At 44.6% G+C, this 19,109-nt stretch overlaps 2 protein-coding genes across 2 annotated transcripts in view; one reads left to right on the forward strand and one right to left on the reverse strand.

Annotated features, from left to right (window-relative positions):
• The window catches only part of PLBD1 (phospholipase B domain containing 1), a gene marked incomplete at both ends in the record, with an annotated part of 39,613 nt that extends 22,520 nt beyond the window's left edge, over nt 1-17,093 (forward strand). Inside the window, 7 exons of the mRNA XM_080363279.1 lie at nt 2,111-2,275; nt 3,573-3,717; nt 10,512-10,712; nt 10,826-10,966; nt 14,115-14,300; nt 15,411-15,517; nt 16,926-17,093. Of these exons, the coding sequence (XP_080219405.1) occupies nt 2,111-2,275; nt 3,573-3,717; nt 10,512-10,712; nt 10,826-10,966; nt 14,115-14,300; nt 15,411-15,517; nt 16,926-17,093 (1,113 nt within the window). The remainder of the gene's footprint in view (nt 1-2,110; nt 2,276-3,572; nt 3,718-10,511; nt 10,713-10,825; nt 10,967-14,114; nt 14,301-15,410; nt 15,518-16,925) is intronic.
• ATF7IP (activating transcription factor 7 interacting protein) overlaps nt 1-19,109 on the reverse strand; it is a 367,200-nt gene that overhangs the window by 234,648 nt on the left and 113,443 nt on the right. The gene's annotated exons all lie outside the window — the stretch shown is intronic.

Below are 19,109 nucleotides of genomic sequence, written 5' to 3' on the forward strand. Positions count from 1 at the left end.
CTGAGATTCCCAGCTTTGGCCTGCGTGGAGACTATAAAGTCTTCTGTTTGAATGCGTTGTTTGATTGAGACTGTAGAACCTTTTTGTGCTGTGCTTGTTTGTTGTCACTGAGCATTAGACAACCTTAAATGCAAAACGAGGTTTATCCAAGCAGAGCAATGAGTTCTTGGAATAAACTGGAACAAAATTTGCTTCCTTCCTCAAGAGGGCAAACAGAAGCCAGAACCCTAGTGGGTACTTAACAACCTAGTTCCTCTTTTACTTCTCTGATATTTTGGCTGGTAGCCTAATCTCACCCAGTTGAGCCTTAGGAATTTACATAACCTTTGCTTCTTTCTTTGCATGGATCTTTCCTCCTGCTCTCTGGCCACCTTTCTATGCGTATAATTCTGATAGCTTCTTTGTTTGGCACCTTTGTTCTAGCTTGAATGGGCTTCCTACTGAATTTTTGACTTGAAATGAGCTTAAGATAGCACAGAAATGTGAGACTTAAAAATATACAGGCAATTCCAGGTGATGCTGCAGCACGATCAGTGTAGCTACCTGCATATGTTGCAATGAAGGCAGGTTTTATGGAGGAGAATATGTACTGCCAAACAGATGTCTCAGGGCTGGCTGAGCATTCTCATGTGCGATTCTCTTTGCTCCCCTCCTGGTGGTGCCGTACAGTAATGCCTCTGTAAATTGGACACTGAAAACCAGCTTATCCTCATTGCGTGGTGGGCTTGCAGACCTTTAACTGCCCCTGGATGGGGAAAAATTGTGCTGAAGCAGTTCCAAGTCTCTCTATATAGGTTCCAATGAGACAGCAGTTGTTGGGACTTGTTTGTAAATGATTCATACCGCTGAGTTGCTTAAAACTATCCAAAGATGCATCTCGTGATGTTTATCAGTTGTCGCCTTTGCTGCTCACTGTTTGGATCCTTAAAGTAAAAACATGATGAACTAAGCAATGTAACCTGAAGTTTGCTTTGGATTTCCTTCTCAAACTATAACTGCTCTTAGGGACTTCTGCAATGTGGGATTTTAGTTGTGAGAATGGCTTATTTCTCTCACTTGTCTTGGTAAGCATTGTGGGAAGTTTTGATTCCTTCACCTGAGATATACAGACTAGAGTTTACATTATTTTTGTTTTCCTATTACAAATTCCTGAATACGGCTTTCTGGAAAAAAAAAATAAATGGATTTAGCCCTGTTTACTTTTTCTGTGTCCTTGACTCCTCTTTACTGCGGTTTGTAGCGAGGTCATCTATATGGTTTAATGACAGTGATTTATATTGCAAGCAGTGTGTTTCTGTGCTATATGATTATGTCCCATTCTAAAATTACTATTCATATCCATAGTGATGTGCGTTCTGACTTATTTTCCTTAAGTCTTGCCTTTACTAAGGACACAGTGCAAGCAAGAACAAGGAAGTTTTAGAAAACAGTCTTTGGAGGTTGAGGTTAAACCACTGTTAAGCTCGTATTTTTGAAGAGGCGAATTAAGAGAAGGTTCTGAAGAGTGTGTTGCACAATAGGCAGTGTGCGTTTAACCCTGGCTAGCTCTAACCATAAGGGATTTTTGTAAGCATGTAGCGTAGCAAATGCCTTTTGACCAACTTCTTCTCTTCAGCTACTTCCATACTTGATTAGTATTGTTAACGTATCTTGCTTCCCTCATTTGCTTCCTCCTTTTCATGTCTTAAATTGCATTCTTTATAAAAATCTGAAAACTCCCCAGAGCGTTTGTTAATGTGAGGCTCTTCAAAGGCATGTGGATAAACCAAAAAGAAAATAAATCTTACTTTTATCCCAGCATAACAGTGGCAGCAGACTGATTGGTATGCTGTTTGCAGAGACACTGAATTTATATAAGTTACTGCTAGGGTCTGCTTTTTTTGTCAGAAATGTTAGCATTGGTAATGCCACTACAAGGGCCAGATGCTTAAAAATACCTCAGTGCCTAATTTGACACTGAGTTAGAGCATCTGGACCTTGTGAGCAGGTATTTCATAGACCCCATAAGAGCCTCCTACGAGAGCAAAAGAAAAATTATAGCAGCTCAGACTGTCCTGATGCTTTTCTGTCTGAAAGTGCTTCTTGTGGTCTTTTTCCTCCCTTTCCGTAGCCACTGAGCGTCTTTGATGTCCAGTTTCTGAATGCTGTTGGAGACCTGTTGGACCTCATTCCTGCATTGTTTGAGTATCCCGCACGGAGTGGGCAGTGCAACGTGGAGCCAGGAGGCCATGGGAAATACCAGTGGGATATGGGTCACTGCTCTGCCCTCATCAAGGTGAGCGCCAAGAACTTAATCTCCAGTGACTGTGCTGATTTGCCGTGTCACGAGTCTCCATTTTTGGAGCCTTCCCTGTGTACATTGTATGTGCATAAAGAGACTTCCGTCAATCAGTGTGCTTTTACGCAGTTGTTGTTTGTGCCTCCATAGGATTTTGGGTCTGTTTTTACTTGTCTTCAAGGCAGGGAAAAAACAAACCAAACCAAAACCATGGAGATTGACAAGGAAGAGTTACTAGAATTACTAGGGCAGGGCTGTCAAACTAATTTTGTAACTACTCCTACATTTATACAGTCCTAAAATTACGATTAGCCCTTTGAAGGCAACCGCAATGCTGGTGTGGCCCCCAGTGAAAATGAGTTTGACACCCCTGGACTAGGGAATGGGGAACTACCATGAAGAAGAGGCTGGGAGAGGGTAATTGGCTTCACCTAGCCAGGTGACGTCTGAAAGGGGGTGTTGTGTCTATAAAATACATGGGGCAAACAGGCAGGGAGGAAGAGGTTTACTTAAACTAAAAGGTAGTGCTAGCATAACAACAAATGTGTGCAAGTAGCTGATGTTTTCTAAGTGTTAACAGTGATACTCTGGAACAGCTTTCCAATGAGGGTAATGACAGAAAAAAACCTTTTAAAGTAAGTGTCTGATACATCATGGTGGTGATTCAGTTTTTCACTTAAAATTATCACAGATCTAATCAGTATATGAAGACACCATGTATCCCAGAGTAACAATATTCACCTCAAATTGAGAAGCATTCATTTGCCTACTGCTAAAGATTTCTGAGCCAACAACAAATCTTAGAAGCAGGGAAATACTTTGAAAATATGGCCTATCAATATATATTTACCTTTTCAAAATTAATTTCCTTGCATTTACTTCAATTCTTTAAAGTCACCCAGAGGCACTTTCACAGAAACAGCACGTTCTAAGTTAATGTTGGATATGTTTGCAGAGAGCTGATCTGAATATGTAAATACAAATATTCAAGAGAAACCCGGGGAAACAAAACATTCCATGTGTCCCACAGGTGTCACAAAAAACCCTAAGCTGTTTCATTTTGAAAAAAAGCAACTAATTATTTGAAAACAACACATAGACAAGATTTATATTCAGAGGTTTCAGAAATTCATTGTTAAGAACACAGTTAAAAACACAAGAATCTGCTTCTTCTTGAACAATGCCATTAATCAAACTACTTAAAACAAGTTGTTCTCCCAGTTTCTGTCAAGTACAAATAATTCAGAGTATAATAGGATCTGAAATTATTAATCTTTCTACTTCTGTTTTCCAGATTCTGCCTGGATATGAGAATATATATTTTGCCCATTCCAGTTGGTTTACATATGCAGCCACACTGAGAATATATAAGCACTGGAACTTCAATATAGGTGATCCAGACACCAGCACCAGCCGCGTCTCATTCAGCAGTTACCCAGGTAAAGTCAAGAAAATCATAACAATGTCGATATCCAAGATAGCATGAACCATTTTAGTGTCTTGTAGATGTCTTGTCTATAAGAAGGTTGATACCTCAACAAGAACTGGGTTCAAGCTAGCTTAAAACTTTTAGCCTTTGAGAGGACAAAATGTCATCTGCAATTTTCTGTCTTGAACATGATGTTGTCGTTGTCTTTTGTTGTTGATTAATCACCCTCAGTGCTCTGAATAGTACTAGTTAAATATTCTACCACTGGCACAAACGTGCTGCTTTGAATTCTGCTGGTGTAGTCTGCCGTCACCTCAAGTGTTGAACTTCTCACCTTGCCTGTAGCATTGGTGTGTTTGGTAATAACACTTTTGAGTGCTTCTGTTTACCACTGCCGAGTGACTCGTGCTGTAATGGGATTATTAGAGAGTATCAACACTTGCCATTTGAAATTGTATTGACTTATTCGATGTTGGGTTAGCAAACCTTCAGTCTGGTTTGTTGCTTGTTTGTTTTTTCCTCCACATCTCGCTCTTCCAGCTTTTCTGTAAGCTGTTGCAGAGGGGAATATTTTTCCATGCTTATTTCATGTGTTAGTAATATAGCTAGCCAGAATATTTAAAATCTCCCTTGGGAACATTAGGCAGCACATAATATTCTCAACTTCCCTGGAAGAATGTTAGAAATTGCCAGCAGTTAATGTTTCAGTAGTAAAATATGTGCTGTTGCCAGAGTAGCGCCAAGAAACATGGACATGAAAAACGAAAGCAACTCTAAGACTAAGGGTTGTGTAAGTTTTTAAAGGTGGAATTTCAAATTCAAAAATGCCCAAACACTCAAGAATCTTTGTAAACTTTAAAAAGTGATGTATGTGCCATAAGAGACTGTCTGATTCTGATGAAATTTTGTTGGCTGATGATTTCAAACTGTGCTTTGTTGAATTACTGTGCCTGCCTTACTACAAAGGCAAGAGTCCTTCATGGCAGGGAGTCCCAAGATTATGACTGGGAAACTGTTTTGAAAAGCAGTTGCATTCATTTAATGTTAAACCTTTGTTTGTTTGTTTGTTTTCCTGTGGGGTTCTGACCATCCTCAGTGACCCTCAGGAATGCAGCATTTTCTGACAACTGGGATTTTTGCTTTGAGGAAGGAGTAGAGGTATTCTGGCAAATGCCTAACTGTACAGCCTTTCAAGAGCTTGGGTTTATCTCTGATTCCCTTGGAGGAATTTCACTCGCTTGCTGCAAGGAATTTTGCCAAGCCCATGTAACCTGGTAGAAAGCCAAGGTGAACTCTGTTCATCGGCTGAATGTACAGGAAGTTATTTTGCATCTCATACCTCTCAGCAGGAATACTCTTGAGAAGAGTACTGTCCTTCAGCAGAATGTGGCTCTGTTTCATAACTATTGCATTGTGCTGCAGATTCAGCCATGCAGAGCATTTAGTATTTTATTTTTAGTGGGTGTAGGACAAGGGGTAATGGGTTCAAACTGAAACACAAGAGGTTCCACTTAACTTTGAGAAGAAACTTCTTCTCAGTGAGGGTGCCAGAGCACTGGAACAGGCTGCCCAGGGGGGTTGTGGAGTCTCCTTCTCTGGAGACATTCAAAACCCACCTGGACACCTTCTGTATAACCTCATCTAGGTGTTCCTGCTCCGGCAGCGGGATTGGACTAGATGATCTTTCAAGGTCCCTTCCAATCTGTAACATTCTGTGATTCTGTAGTCATATGTCTGGGATACTTTTGTGGATGGAAGGCTACTTGACAGTCACCTGCTACTGTGCTGAAATGGTCAGGGTCTGTTCACTAGTGTGCAAAATCCGATGGCGCTTCTATGAGGTGCTGGGGTCTGCAGAGATGGCTCGTTTAAAAGCTTGCTTGTGCCGTGTAGAGTCTGACGCGGGGATGTGGTAAGGTGTACTGACAAAACTGAGTTAGAATTATTGCAAAACATAATTCCCATGGCTACAGTGAAGTCTGAGAGACCTGTGGTATGCAAAGTGTACTTGGTGGCTGCCTAATTACAGGGTACTTCCAGAAGCACTAGATAAGCAAGATCCATTTACTATGGCACATTGCGTTAACTGTGGGTGTAGTTCACGAACTTGCAGTTTTCCAGGGCATGAGTAAGCGCCAAAGCTCTGGCCTGGTAATGATCTAGGGACACCACGCAGGAAGGAGGGAGCTGCCAAATTCCTCTGCTCCATGTTGTGACGAGATGAAGCCTTATATTTTCAGGGTATCTGACCAAGGAATTTGCAGGTCCTGGCCACAGTTCAACTTGATGACTGTAAGTTCTCCCTGCATGCAAGTTATTCTCTTATTCTACATCCTGGTAGACACCAAGAACCAGTAATAATGTCCAAGCTACTAAAGTCTCCTAATGTACATAGAAGTATTGACTTTTGGAGGAAACAAAGAGCATTAAAAGACAGTTGTCCTTCCAGGCCTTCAGTGACACCTGAGTAATTAAATATTTCTGTCATCTAATATGTTGGATGTGAAGTAAAATTCTACTGCTGTGCAAAAGATGTGTCAGAAAAGCTTCAAGGAGTCATTTACCTTCTCAGAAGAAATGTGCCAAATCTGTGATTTCTCCTGAAATCAGAGATTAAATTGTCCAGATTGTTTGTTTTCTGAATTTCAAAAGTCAGGCTGCTACACTGTGAAAAATAATATTTGTTGTGACTCAAAGGATTTAAGACTATTCACTAACCCTGATGCATGTCAGCATGTGTGTGATGATGCAGCTAGAGGGCCTCATGCTTCCTTGGTTCTGCTGGGACTGAGCAGGTAGGAGGACAGGCAGGAATTGCAGAGTCCATCCTGGCTTCTGCAGCAGATCCCCACATTCCTGCCAGCCTGCTCAATGTCCCCTCTTATTGCAAGTCCTCTCTTTGCTGCTTTGTCCCTTTCTCAGAGCAACAGGAGCACTGTAGAAGCACAGTCAAGTGGAGATGAGCAGGAGTAGTAATCTCTGCTTTTACAGCATGATTTAGCCACTTGCTCCTCATTTCCATGCTAATCCTAATCTTCGCTTGGACCCTGCTCATGGTCTTGGCTTTCTCTTCTGTTGAAGGCATCTGTGCAGAGCTGCATGTAGGACAGCCCTGTGAATTTCTGGAAAGGAGGAATGTCTCTGAGCCGAATGCTTGGGCACCTCTGACTTCGGTGTCTTGTTCAGGTTCTGGACATACATACTTAATGCAGTTGTTGAATCTATACCTAGCAGAGAGCACTTAAGTGGTACAGACAAGTTGCAGTGGTCACAAATGTTGAGTGAAGCCGTGCTCATTTGGGAGGGTAAGAAATGAGATGACAGAGACTAGGTAGGTGCTGTGTTTTGCAGGACATATTAGATATGTCCTGCCTATCTAGTATGTCCTGTCCCCACCCCTGCAGTGCAGTCACTGCTCTACACTCCCTTGTTGAGGCATTCAAAGAAATGAGCCCAATTAACTGATTAAAGTTGCAGTTTTCCTTGGACAGCAGCTCCCAAGATTTCCGTCCGTTTGGGTGGACTGCTTCTTGAACAGTTAGTTTTGAAGCCCATTTAGGAAAGTGAACCTGCTGTTTGGACCCCAGCACTCTGGCTTGGGTAGAGATCTACGTTCTCTGGGCTGAGCCACAGTCTTGTTAAGTCTGTTACACTGATTTTGGTGGTTTAAGTAAAACAACTGATAGGAACTTTGCTGCCACCTTTGCTCCTCTGGTCTGCTGTTGGGATCTTACGTGGCTGAGAGAGGCTATGACATGGGAACAAGGTGGCACAAGCTGTCTTTATGGATGTCTCATGTATGGTGCTAAGGCAGGAGAGAGAGGTAATGTGTTCCTGGCCTTGAAGTAATCTGGTGTGAGTGCAGGATCAGAAAGTGCAGCATTATCCTTCCCCACAGCCTGAGCAAGAGGTAGGAGGAACAAGACATGGAAAGGGTGGTAGCCTTGTATTCTGGCAACCAGTTTGCTCGTGAGGTATTGCCAGACCGTTTCTTCTTCCCTGCTCCCTCCAGTAACTGGAGGGAAGCAGAGGAAGTGTCTGATGGACTTTGGAGGTGAGAAGCCAGAGCCGTAGTGTGGGATGTGCTATTTCTTAGTGCCAAGGAGAGGTCTGCAAGTGGAAGGCAGGCAGCTGGTGGGAGCTCAGACTTGGCATGAGAAGCAGCTGCTGATGGGATTAAGAAAACTAATCCAGAGAAGACATCTCCTTTCTCATTGTCAAGTGTGTTTGTAGCCTAGAGCATCTCAGCCGGGAGCTACTCTAATTTCTGTGAGGTGGTGGATAGACCTCATGTCTCTGACTTGAAGCCTGTAATACTGACCCTTTTTGTGCTTGAATGAGCACAACGACCTTTTAAAACACCAAAAAACCTGATGCCATCTGGTTCAGAAAGCAGCAACCTGCCTCTTCAGGAACAATAGCTGCCAGGAACCTGTTACCCCCCACATGCTCCTTGGTGTGCTGGTTCTCTGGAGAACACTGTGCCTCAGATTTCAAAAAATATTTTGCTCTTCTTGGCTGATTAATGTTGTCATGATGAATGAAACTCCAGGCTCTGGAAACTTCAGTTTTGCAGTGGTGACTGGAAACTGAATCTAAATGGCACAGACGCAGAGGTGCAATCAGAAGTGCTTTTGCTTATTTCTACATAGAAGGAGTCAGATTCATTGGAGAGAGGAAAACAAACAAAACAAAACACCCGGCCCCCCCCCAAAAAAAAACCTCCAAACAAAACACAAAAAAACCCTGAACGCTCCCCCCCGCCCCCAACCAAACCAAACCAAACCAACAACAAACCCACACAATAAACAAAAACCAACCAACCAAAACCAAATTTGAGTGTTTCTGGTTAAAAATGGGAGATGTGTTTACAGAAAAAGTAGGTGAAACATACAGGGAGATAAGAGAGGACATAAAAGACATTTTCAATTACAACATATTCTCCTACGTAAGAAGGCAAGAATGACATAAGAAGACATCAAATATATGTCAATAACTCTAGGCTTCACCCAGCTTCTGTTTTTGTGGATGTCTTTGCCCTGGATAAACCTGAGGTGTGTGTTTTAACATCCCTTTGTTTCAAGGGTGTCTATGCGTTAAGTCAAAATGGTGTATATATATGGTTCCTCAGAATTAAGTCAAAATGGTGTATATATATGGTTCCTCAGAATTAAGTCAAAATGGTGTATATATATGGTTCCTCAGAATAATTAGGCTAGTAATGGTGTATCATGGAGGACACGCTGTGTTATCAAACACTGCAGGATAAAACTGGGTAAATACTGAGGCCTTGAAGAAAATGCCCTGTTTTTCAGCTTAGCTGTGTTTTGCAAGTTATTTGAATTACAGAGTTCAAACTTCAGTTAATTCTGCATCATTCCTTGTGTTGACATTTGCTTTTTTCTATTTTATCTCAGCTGTTGATTGAAAAAGAGGAAAAAACTTTATTTGGAAGTAGGGCACTTCGTACTGGCACCCACATGGGAATTGGCATTCAATTTGGATCACAGTTGTTTAACAATTTCATTTCTTAACTCCAGGCAACCACTTGACTTGTTACACAACAGTTGATTGCTGGAGGGTCCCATGTCTTTGTATAAATAGACTGTCAGAGTCAGGTTTAGAGTGTTTCTCTTCTTGTCCTTACTTACTTAAGAGGAAGCTCTGCTGTTGACGTACGTAATTTATTGATGCACTTTTTCTGTCTCCAAGAATAAAATACGAGGAACCACAACTTGCCAGGGTGCCCTGCCTGTTCTGTACTGACATATTTTTAGAGAACAGGTGACCACAACGTATGTTTTCCTGGACCTGTTCTGATTTGAGAACTTGAGACTTTAAAGGAATCTTACAGAAACAGAGCCCTTAAATATTACTTTTGCTTGAAGGAGATGATGAAAGCCCAGGAGCAGGAGGCAGAGCTGAGTTTTCTTTCTGGCTGTCATGGGTTGCTGACCTTAGTTTGCTTGCAGAGGGCATTGTACAGCTTGTTGTAGAAGATTTCATAGTGGAACTCAACTATTATGTTGTTGTGCAGCGTTTTGTACACTTACAAGAGTGATACCATTAAAAACTCATTGACACGATACCGGGTTCTAGATGACTTTCCCATCAGGAACTCAGTTAACACCCTTTCTTCAGTCTGGCAGACCTGGATCCACTGGGGAATTTCAAAGTCAAGTTATTTCTGCTCTGTAAGTAGTCACCATGCTATCCATGGCATTACAGCTGACCTTTGCAGCTCCATCTGCCACCTCCTGGCCTGGGATCTGCCATTGGACCTGGGACTTCTGTTGGCACGTGACCTGGAAGGGAATCCTGCCCAGAGATCCATTGCTGTGTTGAGTTTGCAGGGTTGATGGACATGAAACCTCAATGACATGTCAGAAAGAGAAGCAGGTGAAACTTTCTCCCATATGCAGGATGCGGTTTATGATTTAAGAGGTGCTCTTTGTTAGAAACAAACACTCACTAGGTATTTACAGTATGTCATCCTCAACATAAGGAGGAGACATAGCTTGACATATGAAGAAGAAACTTCCAAGCTTGAGATGCAAACATGAAGCACACACTTTAGACAAAGAATTAGGTTGTGTATGGAAAGCATGATAAATGAGAAATTGTGTTGCCAGGTGGGCTTAGAGCAGTGACAGAAGTTGCCACCTCATCTTTAATATTTATACAGTTTGATTTCAAACATGCATACGTTGACTCATTCACATCCTCTTGTCTTGTCTCTGTTTTGTTCTATGAGTAGATGAAAAGTTAAAAAAGATAACAATGTTTTTATTATTGCTCTTTAAGGCTTTTTGGTGTCCCTGGATGACTTTTACATACTAGGCAGCGGCTTGGTGATGTTGCAGACCACCAACAGTGTGTTCAATGAAACCCTCCTTAAGCAAGTAGTGCCTGAATCCCTGTTCGCTTGGCAGAGGGTCCGCATTGCAAACATGATGGCAGAGGATGGCAAAACTTGGGCAGAAACCTTCTCAAGGTGCAACTCTGGTAAGTACACTTTCATAGGAATCTTAGAGAGAAAGGATGTGTTCCCTCTCCCCCTTGAACCCTTTTGCTTCCCCAGGCAGGACACGTAACTCCCTCTTTGCTCTCATACCCAGGGACCTACAACAATCAGTACATGGTGCTGGACCTGAAGAAGGTCAGGCTGCAGAAGAGCCTCGATGAGGGTGCGTTGTACATTGTTGAGCAGATCCCAACCCTTGTGGAGTATTCTGATCAAACGAACGTTCTCCGGAAAGGTAATGGCTCCTGTAGTAGTTACTGGCTTAGGAAAGCCATCTCTTTATGCTAGCTGATGGACAGTTGTGCTGCATACATGAGAAGGGTTTAGTGAACACTAGTGCTGAGTTAGAAAGCTTTGTGAGAGCATCCCTCTATTGCCAGGTCTATTGCGTTGCATTAACTTCTCCTGTATGTTGCAGCAGAAATGTGATGAGCATCTGTGTTTCTTAGAAGCAGGAGAGGAAAAAAATAGACTTATTTCTATTTTCTTTCTTTTTCTTTTTTTTTTTTTTGCCTGGTATTATTTTGTCCTATCTCAGAGGTCCATGAGGAAAAAAGTGAGATCTGTTTGAAGCGCTACTAAGTAACTGTTATCCTGTGGGTTACTCAAAATATTTGGTGAGTGGGTAACCATACAAGGAGATGAACTTTTAAATATGAGAGAAGTTCTATGTTAGAACCAGCTCATGAACTTTTCTGGAGCTCTGTTATCTGATAGATATTTGTTGTTTAAAAGATTCCTCAATCCCCTAGCAACAACTTCATGGGAAACAAGCAAGTAAAAATCTGGGTAAAGCAAAATGCCTACTGACAGGTTGCATTCACAAGTGTTTTCTAGACACTTTATGTCAGCATCCAAAAGCCTGAGCTCATTCCGCGGATTTAAATGTGTGCCTGGTGCTTTGTGCTCCCTTCTCTAATCACATGCTGAAGAGGTGAATTGATGAATTGGTCTTCATCATCAAAATGACTGGTCATGCATTTCTGTTAGCAGCTGGGTTTGTTTCCCTTTGGAATTTTTCATTGTGTCTGGTTCCTTGGAAAGTTCTGGCTTATTTTAGGCATTACTGCAATGTCAATATAGTTTTATAAGATGGTTCTCACTGGTAACTTGGAAAAATCCTGTGTCTCTCCCTTATGCTTCTCTGGCTCCTTTGTATGTTGAAGATCTGAAAGCAGGCTTTTGCACCTCATCTTCAGTGTTTGTGTGTAGTTCAGGTGGTGAAACATATTATTTTACATGTACAGTATGGCTTTTGCCAGGTATCTAAACGTACCTTGTGTGTATTGGATAACGCAGCAGTCAGTTTCTGGGAGTTTAAACATCATAAGGACAGTCCTCAGCACACAGAGTGGGCTGAACACCCCACAGGTGCTGCCTTGGAGACCTCAGCTGCTGTAAACCAGCACTGCTTCTGAATGCAGCGGATTTGGACTCCTCCACGCTATGCAGGACACCAGACAAGTCCCATTGAGGCCCCTGCCTTGTTCCCAGGTGCTTGGAGCAGCCCAGGTGCAGGACGAGTTTGCCTTTCTCAAGAGCCGTGCTGGCTAAAAGCATTTGTAGATTAGTTGACTCTGACACATAATTGCCTTGTAGCTGGTATCCAAAGATAACGCACTTGTGACACTCTCATTTGGTCAAAGTGAGTTTGCACCAGCATTGGGTTTTTAAGTCTCTTTCAAGCATAAACCCAGAAACAACAGAGAATAGGAACTGAGTTCTCAGGTGAGAAACGGCAGGTGTTGCTGTAGTAAGCCCTATATCTGATGAAGAAACATTTTCTTATATAGGTTTGAAGATTGAAAGGTTTGGGGTTTTTTTTATGGCTTCTGTCAGCTTGTTTTGTAGGCCAATGCAGGTGAGTTCTGAAAACCAGGAATCTCTTCTGTTGCCCTTTACAGGGTGAGGCAATACTGTCTCCAGTATAGAGACAGAGCACAGGAGTGGGCTGCAATTCATGCTGCTTGATGATGAGTGAGTAGCACATTGATCTCAGCATCAAAAACAATGCATCACATCAGAACCTGGGATCTTGATCTCTTCCACCACATGCGTAATATTCTCATTGCTCTGCCTCTCGATATTGCTGAGATCTCTTGCTCTGATGGGCAGAGGAGAAGGCATTTTGTTTCAGAGAATTTTTGCTGCTTCCATGTCATCCTGTTCACTCTCTTTCAACCTTACACCATCTCTGGCTTGCGTTTTGTCACTGTTCACCCTGTCAGGCCTAGCAGGCAGGTTTTACCAGCTTATAGCAGTCCTTAAGCTTACGCTGCATACCTCTCCTTCAGGAAGTTTGGTTTGTATCTGTGTGTATCACTCCTAGTGAGCCCCAGTGGATTTTCCAGAGCATCTTACAGCCAGACTCCTCAAGTTGTGCTGGGCTGATGTTATTACATGGAGCGCTGCATTTACCTGTGTCTAGATAGTGAATCTCTCAGCCAAATTCTGATGTGTGGTCCAAGCAGCAGCATTCCCCACCAACAACAGGAACACTAGTGCTTTGGAGGGAACCCAAAAGTGTGCTGCTCTTGGGACTAGCTCATGTTACATACTCTCTGCCTGAACACTCCTTGGTGCCCACCTTGCAAAAAAAGAAAGAGTTAAGGTACAGGTGTTATTTTTATTTCTTGCAGAACTTGCTGTACTCAGGTCCTGACCTGGATAGTCTCTTGGCTCTTTACAAGCTTCTCTGCTTTCCAGACTGGACTTGTTTCACATTGTATGTTGCCTACTTAAAACTCTGGAGTTCTGTCTGGTAACCCTGCCCCTTAGAGTTAACAGAACTGCAGGATTCGCACTTGCTCTTTGAAAATTTAGGGCAGGACTCTGCTGTGATGCCCAATCACTTCTCAACCCTCAAAGGCAGATACGGGTGAATGTGCAGCTTCCCCCTGCCCTTTCTTTCTTTGCCGTGTGCAACCACAGCTTTTCAGCCACCACCACACAAAGTGTGTGTGTGTGCTCTTTGCAGTCCTGCCTCCTACTCATCCCCGTTGACTCGGTGTTCCGTGTGCGTTTGTCTGTGTCCACCCATCCCTGACACAGCACGGTGTGTGACTCTGCCTTGGTGAGCTGGGCAGAGGGGGGAAAGAATCCTGCAAGTGTGATCTCAGCTGTTTTTTGCAGGATGAGTCCTCACGGTGGAAGTGTGGGGCAGGTTGCTTGGGTACTGTCTCAGTGGTGTTATACTGGGTGTCATCCCTGGCCATGCCAGTGACTATTGCTTTATTTTCTTGTGTTCAAACCAGTTTGACGTGTTATTCATTGACATGCTGTTCAGGCAACACAGTATGGAAAATGGTTTGTTTTTCTTTTGATATAAGCAAGAGCATTCAACTTTTCTAAGTGATTAACAGATTGGGTTTTGTCTCTGGCAGGTTACTGGCCTTCATACAATATCCCTTTCCATGAAAAGATTTACAATCTCAGTGGGTATGCAGCATATGTTGAGAAGTATGGAATGGATTTCTCTTATGAGCTTGCTCCGAGAGCAAAAATCTTTCGTCGTGACCAGGGCAAGGTGACCAACTTGGAAAGCATGAAGTACATCATGAGATACAACAGTAAGACATGTCTTTTTATGTTGTAGAACTGATCTTAAGAAAGCAGTGTCACTTTTATTCCTTGGATGATAGTAGGAAGCTACAGCCTCACATACAGATCAGAATTATATCACCCTAGGTGCAGAGCAAAAGATACCACGTGCTTACTGTCAATGTAGGAAAGCAGGCTACAATTACTCTTAACAGAAACAAAACTGCATTTCTTCTCGAAGGAGCACCTTTGGGCTTGCTGTTCGACCTTTCCAGAGAGCTTCTGACTCTCCAAGAGACTCTGTGGACTGCTGTTACCTAATACATCTATAGCCTGTCAATCTAGAAAACCTTAAATCCTAAGCAACAGTTAGGTCAGATCATAGCAGAGAATTTAGTGTAAAACTTCAGGTCTTTTTTCCCTGATCAGGCAAATTATCTTTGGCAGGTAATGCTCTGCTTTTCCCTGACAGGTTTCTCCTTAATTGAATTAAAACCAGCTTAATATACTTCTGGCTAAGCCCACGTCTAAGTGCAGATAGCTTTGCATGCTATGTTTTTATTCCCAGTTATAATGAGCATGCTGGTTACCAGGCTGGGGGTTTGGAGGCCTCTCCCAGGGTAGTGTCACTGCTGTAGGGCTGTGAGTAGCAGGATGCTCAGAGACATTGAGGCTTGTCCACCTTGCCCTCCTAGCTTGCACCTACTACAATGGGTGTTTGAAGGCTTTGCTCCTTGCCACTTATTTTAGTCCAGAACAGGAAAATAAAGGCTCTAACTGCTGCACTTTTCCTTTCCCGTCACCCCTCCTTCCTTTTCTCTCTCTTTTTAGTTCCTGCAAACTTGCACCTTGTGCAGTTGCAGGTGTTTGTGGTCAGAGGTTGGCAGCAGTGCCCCTGGGTTGCAGAAACAGCTGTATGGACTTGGATTAGGAGCTTGTCTACTTAATGTCCTGTCTCAAGCACTCATGTCTAGGTGGTACCTGTGGAGAAGGATGAGAGCGATATGGTACAGCCGTGTTTCTGCCAGCGCACTTATCCAGCTTTTAGTGGCTCAAGCACTTCGCATCAGCTTTTTTTTTTTGTGAGGGGAATAACTTGTTTTCTTCTTTCCTTCCCTCCCCGCTGCACTTCTCCCCAGACTACCAGCATGATCCTTATGCTGAACACAACCCTTGCAACACCATTTGCTGCCGGGAAGACTTGAATCCTTCTTTCCCAGTGCCTGCAGGCTGCTATGACTCCAAGGTAAATTACGCCATTTCAATATTTGCTGGATGTTTGCTGCAGCCTGTTTGTGCTCCTGTCAGACCTGTAGCACGTTTCCCTGCACTAGGGCAGGCACGGCCAGGCCTGTCTCTTCCCTCTTCCCATGTTGTCCCGGTGCTTGGGCAGATCATGAGATGGTAATTCTGTGCAGAGCTGCGTCTCCTGTCCCTGACACCAGTCGTGGCACAGCGGCAGAGGGTACAAGGGGAGATGTGTGAAAGAATTATGTCCATGGGAACTTGCGGTGTTTAGGGGTTAAACCCCAAAGCCTTGCAGTGGGAGGAGCCCAAGAAATGAAATGAATCTTCCATCATGCAGAGAAGGTGACTGTTGTACAGCCTCAGACTCCTGTTCATGGGGGCTGTGCGGGTGCCTCCCCAGAGCCCACAGGAATGTGTTTTCAGCCTCATTTTAGATTTACATTGATAAAAAGCCTGGCTGGCTAGTGAGTCACCCTGCTCCAGGGCTCCACCTCTCTGTGAAACTGCTTGTTTTTTAAGGGGATGTGGGGGAAATCCTTAGATCTTGGAGAAAGCAGCAGTTTTTCTAGGCAGCTCGTGCAGTATTTTCACTGTGAGGGGCAACACCTGAGCGAGCAGCTCTCCAGCCCTGGTGCCATGGGAAGTGACACAGCGTTTTATGCTGTGGGGTCCAGCCTGCTGCATTTCTGGATTAAGAGTTTGGTTGCTGGGGTGGGCCTTGTGGTGGCTGTTTTGGCATCGGCAGTGCTGTGGGTCCAGCCAGCTTGCACAAGTGTGGCCAGTAGGAGCTGCCAGATCTGGGGACTGTCAGATGAATGCAGAAAATTGCTGTGTAGAGGGGTCTGGTAAGGGAGTAGGTTATAAAGACAATGTTAGTGTCTCTGAGTTTGGGAAAATGGAGCAGGCTGGGGACCTCTTGGGAGATAATGAAGGAACAGGACAGGGTCTGGGCAGCAATATTAACTCTGTGCTGCCTTCGTCCTTTCCTGAATTAGCCTGACTGTGCCCCAGGGGACAGCCCAGGTGCTTAACACTTCAGCAGCAAAGCTTAGGGCAGACCCTCTGGGCTGCCTGCTGCAGCTCCAGCTCTTCTGGAGACAAGAAAACCCAGGGAGGGTTGTCTTGAGGTCAGATGTGCTGCTTCTCTCCCTCTGGATAGTGTAAGGGCTGGAGGGCAGCCTATGCTTGTTCTTGTGTTTGGCCCCCACCTTGCAGTGCTGGCGATTCTGCGGCTGCAGATGCCCCAGCGCAGGGGAGGAACGCGGCCTGGCCAGCACGCGTGGCCCCTTTCTTGCTTTCTTTACTGTATTGTTATAAAATCTCCCAGAGCTGTTCCTGCCCTGTGGGATGGGTGCACATCAAACACCACCAACCCTTTTGCCCTGAACTCTTGCCCTTTGTTACAGGTGTCAGATTTCCGCCTGGCCTCAGCGTTCACAGCCACTGCCATCAATGGTCCCCCAGTGCAGGGCGGGCTCCCTGTCTTCACCTGGAGGCGATTTAACCACACGCGACACCAGGGCCTGCCAGAATCCTACGACTTTAATTTCGTCACCATGAGGCCGATCCTGTAAAACCAGCATCAATATTCCCAGTTTTTCTTTTTTTTAACGGAAATTTTCATTCCTGTGTGTAATAAATCGACCTGGATGTCCACATCCCTGTGCCGTACCTGCTTTCCCCTGTCCTGCCTGCTCGGTGCCTTGCACTGACATTGGCCACCTCGGTGCAGCCCAAGTCCTGGTTCTGCTCTTCGGAGCTATTTGGGTGGCCTTTCTCTGACTAGGATTGATGGGAAGCGTGGCCCTGCTTTCTGGTGATCTGAGCATCATCACAGCTTTTCCCAGAGCAGGAGTGAACTGCAGTGTGACCTGATGAGTGTGACCTGTCTCTGGTAGCGACATGGGACCCGGACCCAGGGCTGGGCCAAGCCAGGTGGCTGCTTTGGGCCATGGTGGCTTCACCTCAGAGCTGGCTTGATGTCTGCCTTTTGTCTGAGCAGAACACGTGTGTATCTGTGCAATGGCTCTCTTGCTGATCGGCTGCTGCAGTTGTTTGGTCACTTCTTTGCCTCCTCCCTCAGCTGTGGAAGTGGAAGGTGACAGTGAGATGTCTGTGAGGGCTGGGGCTGTATGTTATTACTCTTAGTTACTTGCGTTTACACTGAGGAGTCCAGTGACTGGGTTATTTTGTGCTAGATGTTACACATGTAATTAAGTGAAACAAACAGCTCTTCCCTCATGGCCTTCACGGTCCAAGGTATACAGAGCAGAGCATTGCCCTGTATTATGGAGGTGAAGAATGAGCAGCATGAGGCTTTGGTCAAGCTCGTGTGATGGGAAGAGGAGTGATGTACTGCAGCATGGGTGAGGTTTTACCCTAAATATTTGGCTGTCACAGTAGGACTGATTTCTGCCAAGGGAAGAATGAGACCAGAAGTTACAGCAAAGCTTTTGCCAAGGACAAAAAAAATCCATGCAAGGTCTGAAGTGATTTGTTTGCTGGAGGAGAAGGAGGTAAGTGTCAGCAGCTGGAAAGAGCATCCGTACCATGTGCAGGGTAGGAGGAGCAGGTGGGAGACAGGAGGCCACTGTGTGACAAGACTGACTGCTGACGCACTCGCCACAGAGCTGCTTTTTGCGCTGCACTGCAGCTCTTTGTTGGCTAAAATTCACTGAGCAAGAGGGCTCAGCCGTGGTACCCAGCCACACCGCAGGTGTCAGCGTTGGTGTGTGTGCCAGCTGCAGCTGTGCCCATGCTGGAGAGGCATGAGTGTGACGTTACTTGGTGCCTCTTGTGAGGCACAAGAGAGGGCAGCGCTGCACAGGTGCACAGCCCCACCTCTGGGCCCTGGCAGGGAAGCTCTACTCACCTTGTGTCACTTACCTGGTGGTGTTTGCTTGGAGCCTGGGAGGGTTTGTCTGTTGTTCCTGCTGGCTGCCATCAGGGCTGGCTTGCCCTCTGCCTGGTTTGTCAGCTTTTTAAGCTCTCACTGTTGACTCACTGATTGCAGCTCCAGCCTTACAGCACAGCAATCTTGATGGTTTTTGGCTAGGCACCAAATATGAACTAAGTACTTTTTTGTGAAGCCCTCAGGTGTTTGCTGCTGGTCACTGCCTGGAGGGACATGTTTTAAACTCCTGTACTGGAGACTGGCAGCTACAGAGCCATGGCTGTAAAAGGCTTTAAGGAGAACACTTCAAAGAAGGACTTGAGCTGGGCCATGAAGGGCAGCACAGGGATGTGAGCTGGCAGCAAGCAAAGAACTGGGAATCTGCTGCATGTTGAGGCTGGACGCCCAGAGTGGCTGGAGCATGGCTGTTGGCTACTTGCCTGTCACTCCTAAGCAACTCAGCAACATTGCAGGTTGTATTTACTGCCTTTTCACCCAACCTTACATAAAAATACTAATAGATAAGTATTGTTTAAAAGCTGGAAACCAGAAATTGCCAGTTGATTAGTGTGTTGAATGGTATTCTCGATGCAGGGCACACCTGGGTGCTTCCTCCTGCAGGGACTGCAGGCAGCAGATGTGACACGCTCACAGATGTGATGTGCCTGTTTGTAAATACGCACGGAAGTGGGAGCTC

This window comes from Nesoenas mayeri (genome assembly GCF_963082525.1).
Source record: "Nesoenas mayeri genome assembly, chromosome: 1".
NCBI classification, from domain to species: Eukaryota; Metazoa; Chordata; class Aves; order Columbiformes; family Columbidae; genus Nesoenas; species Nesoenas mayeri.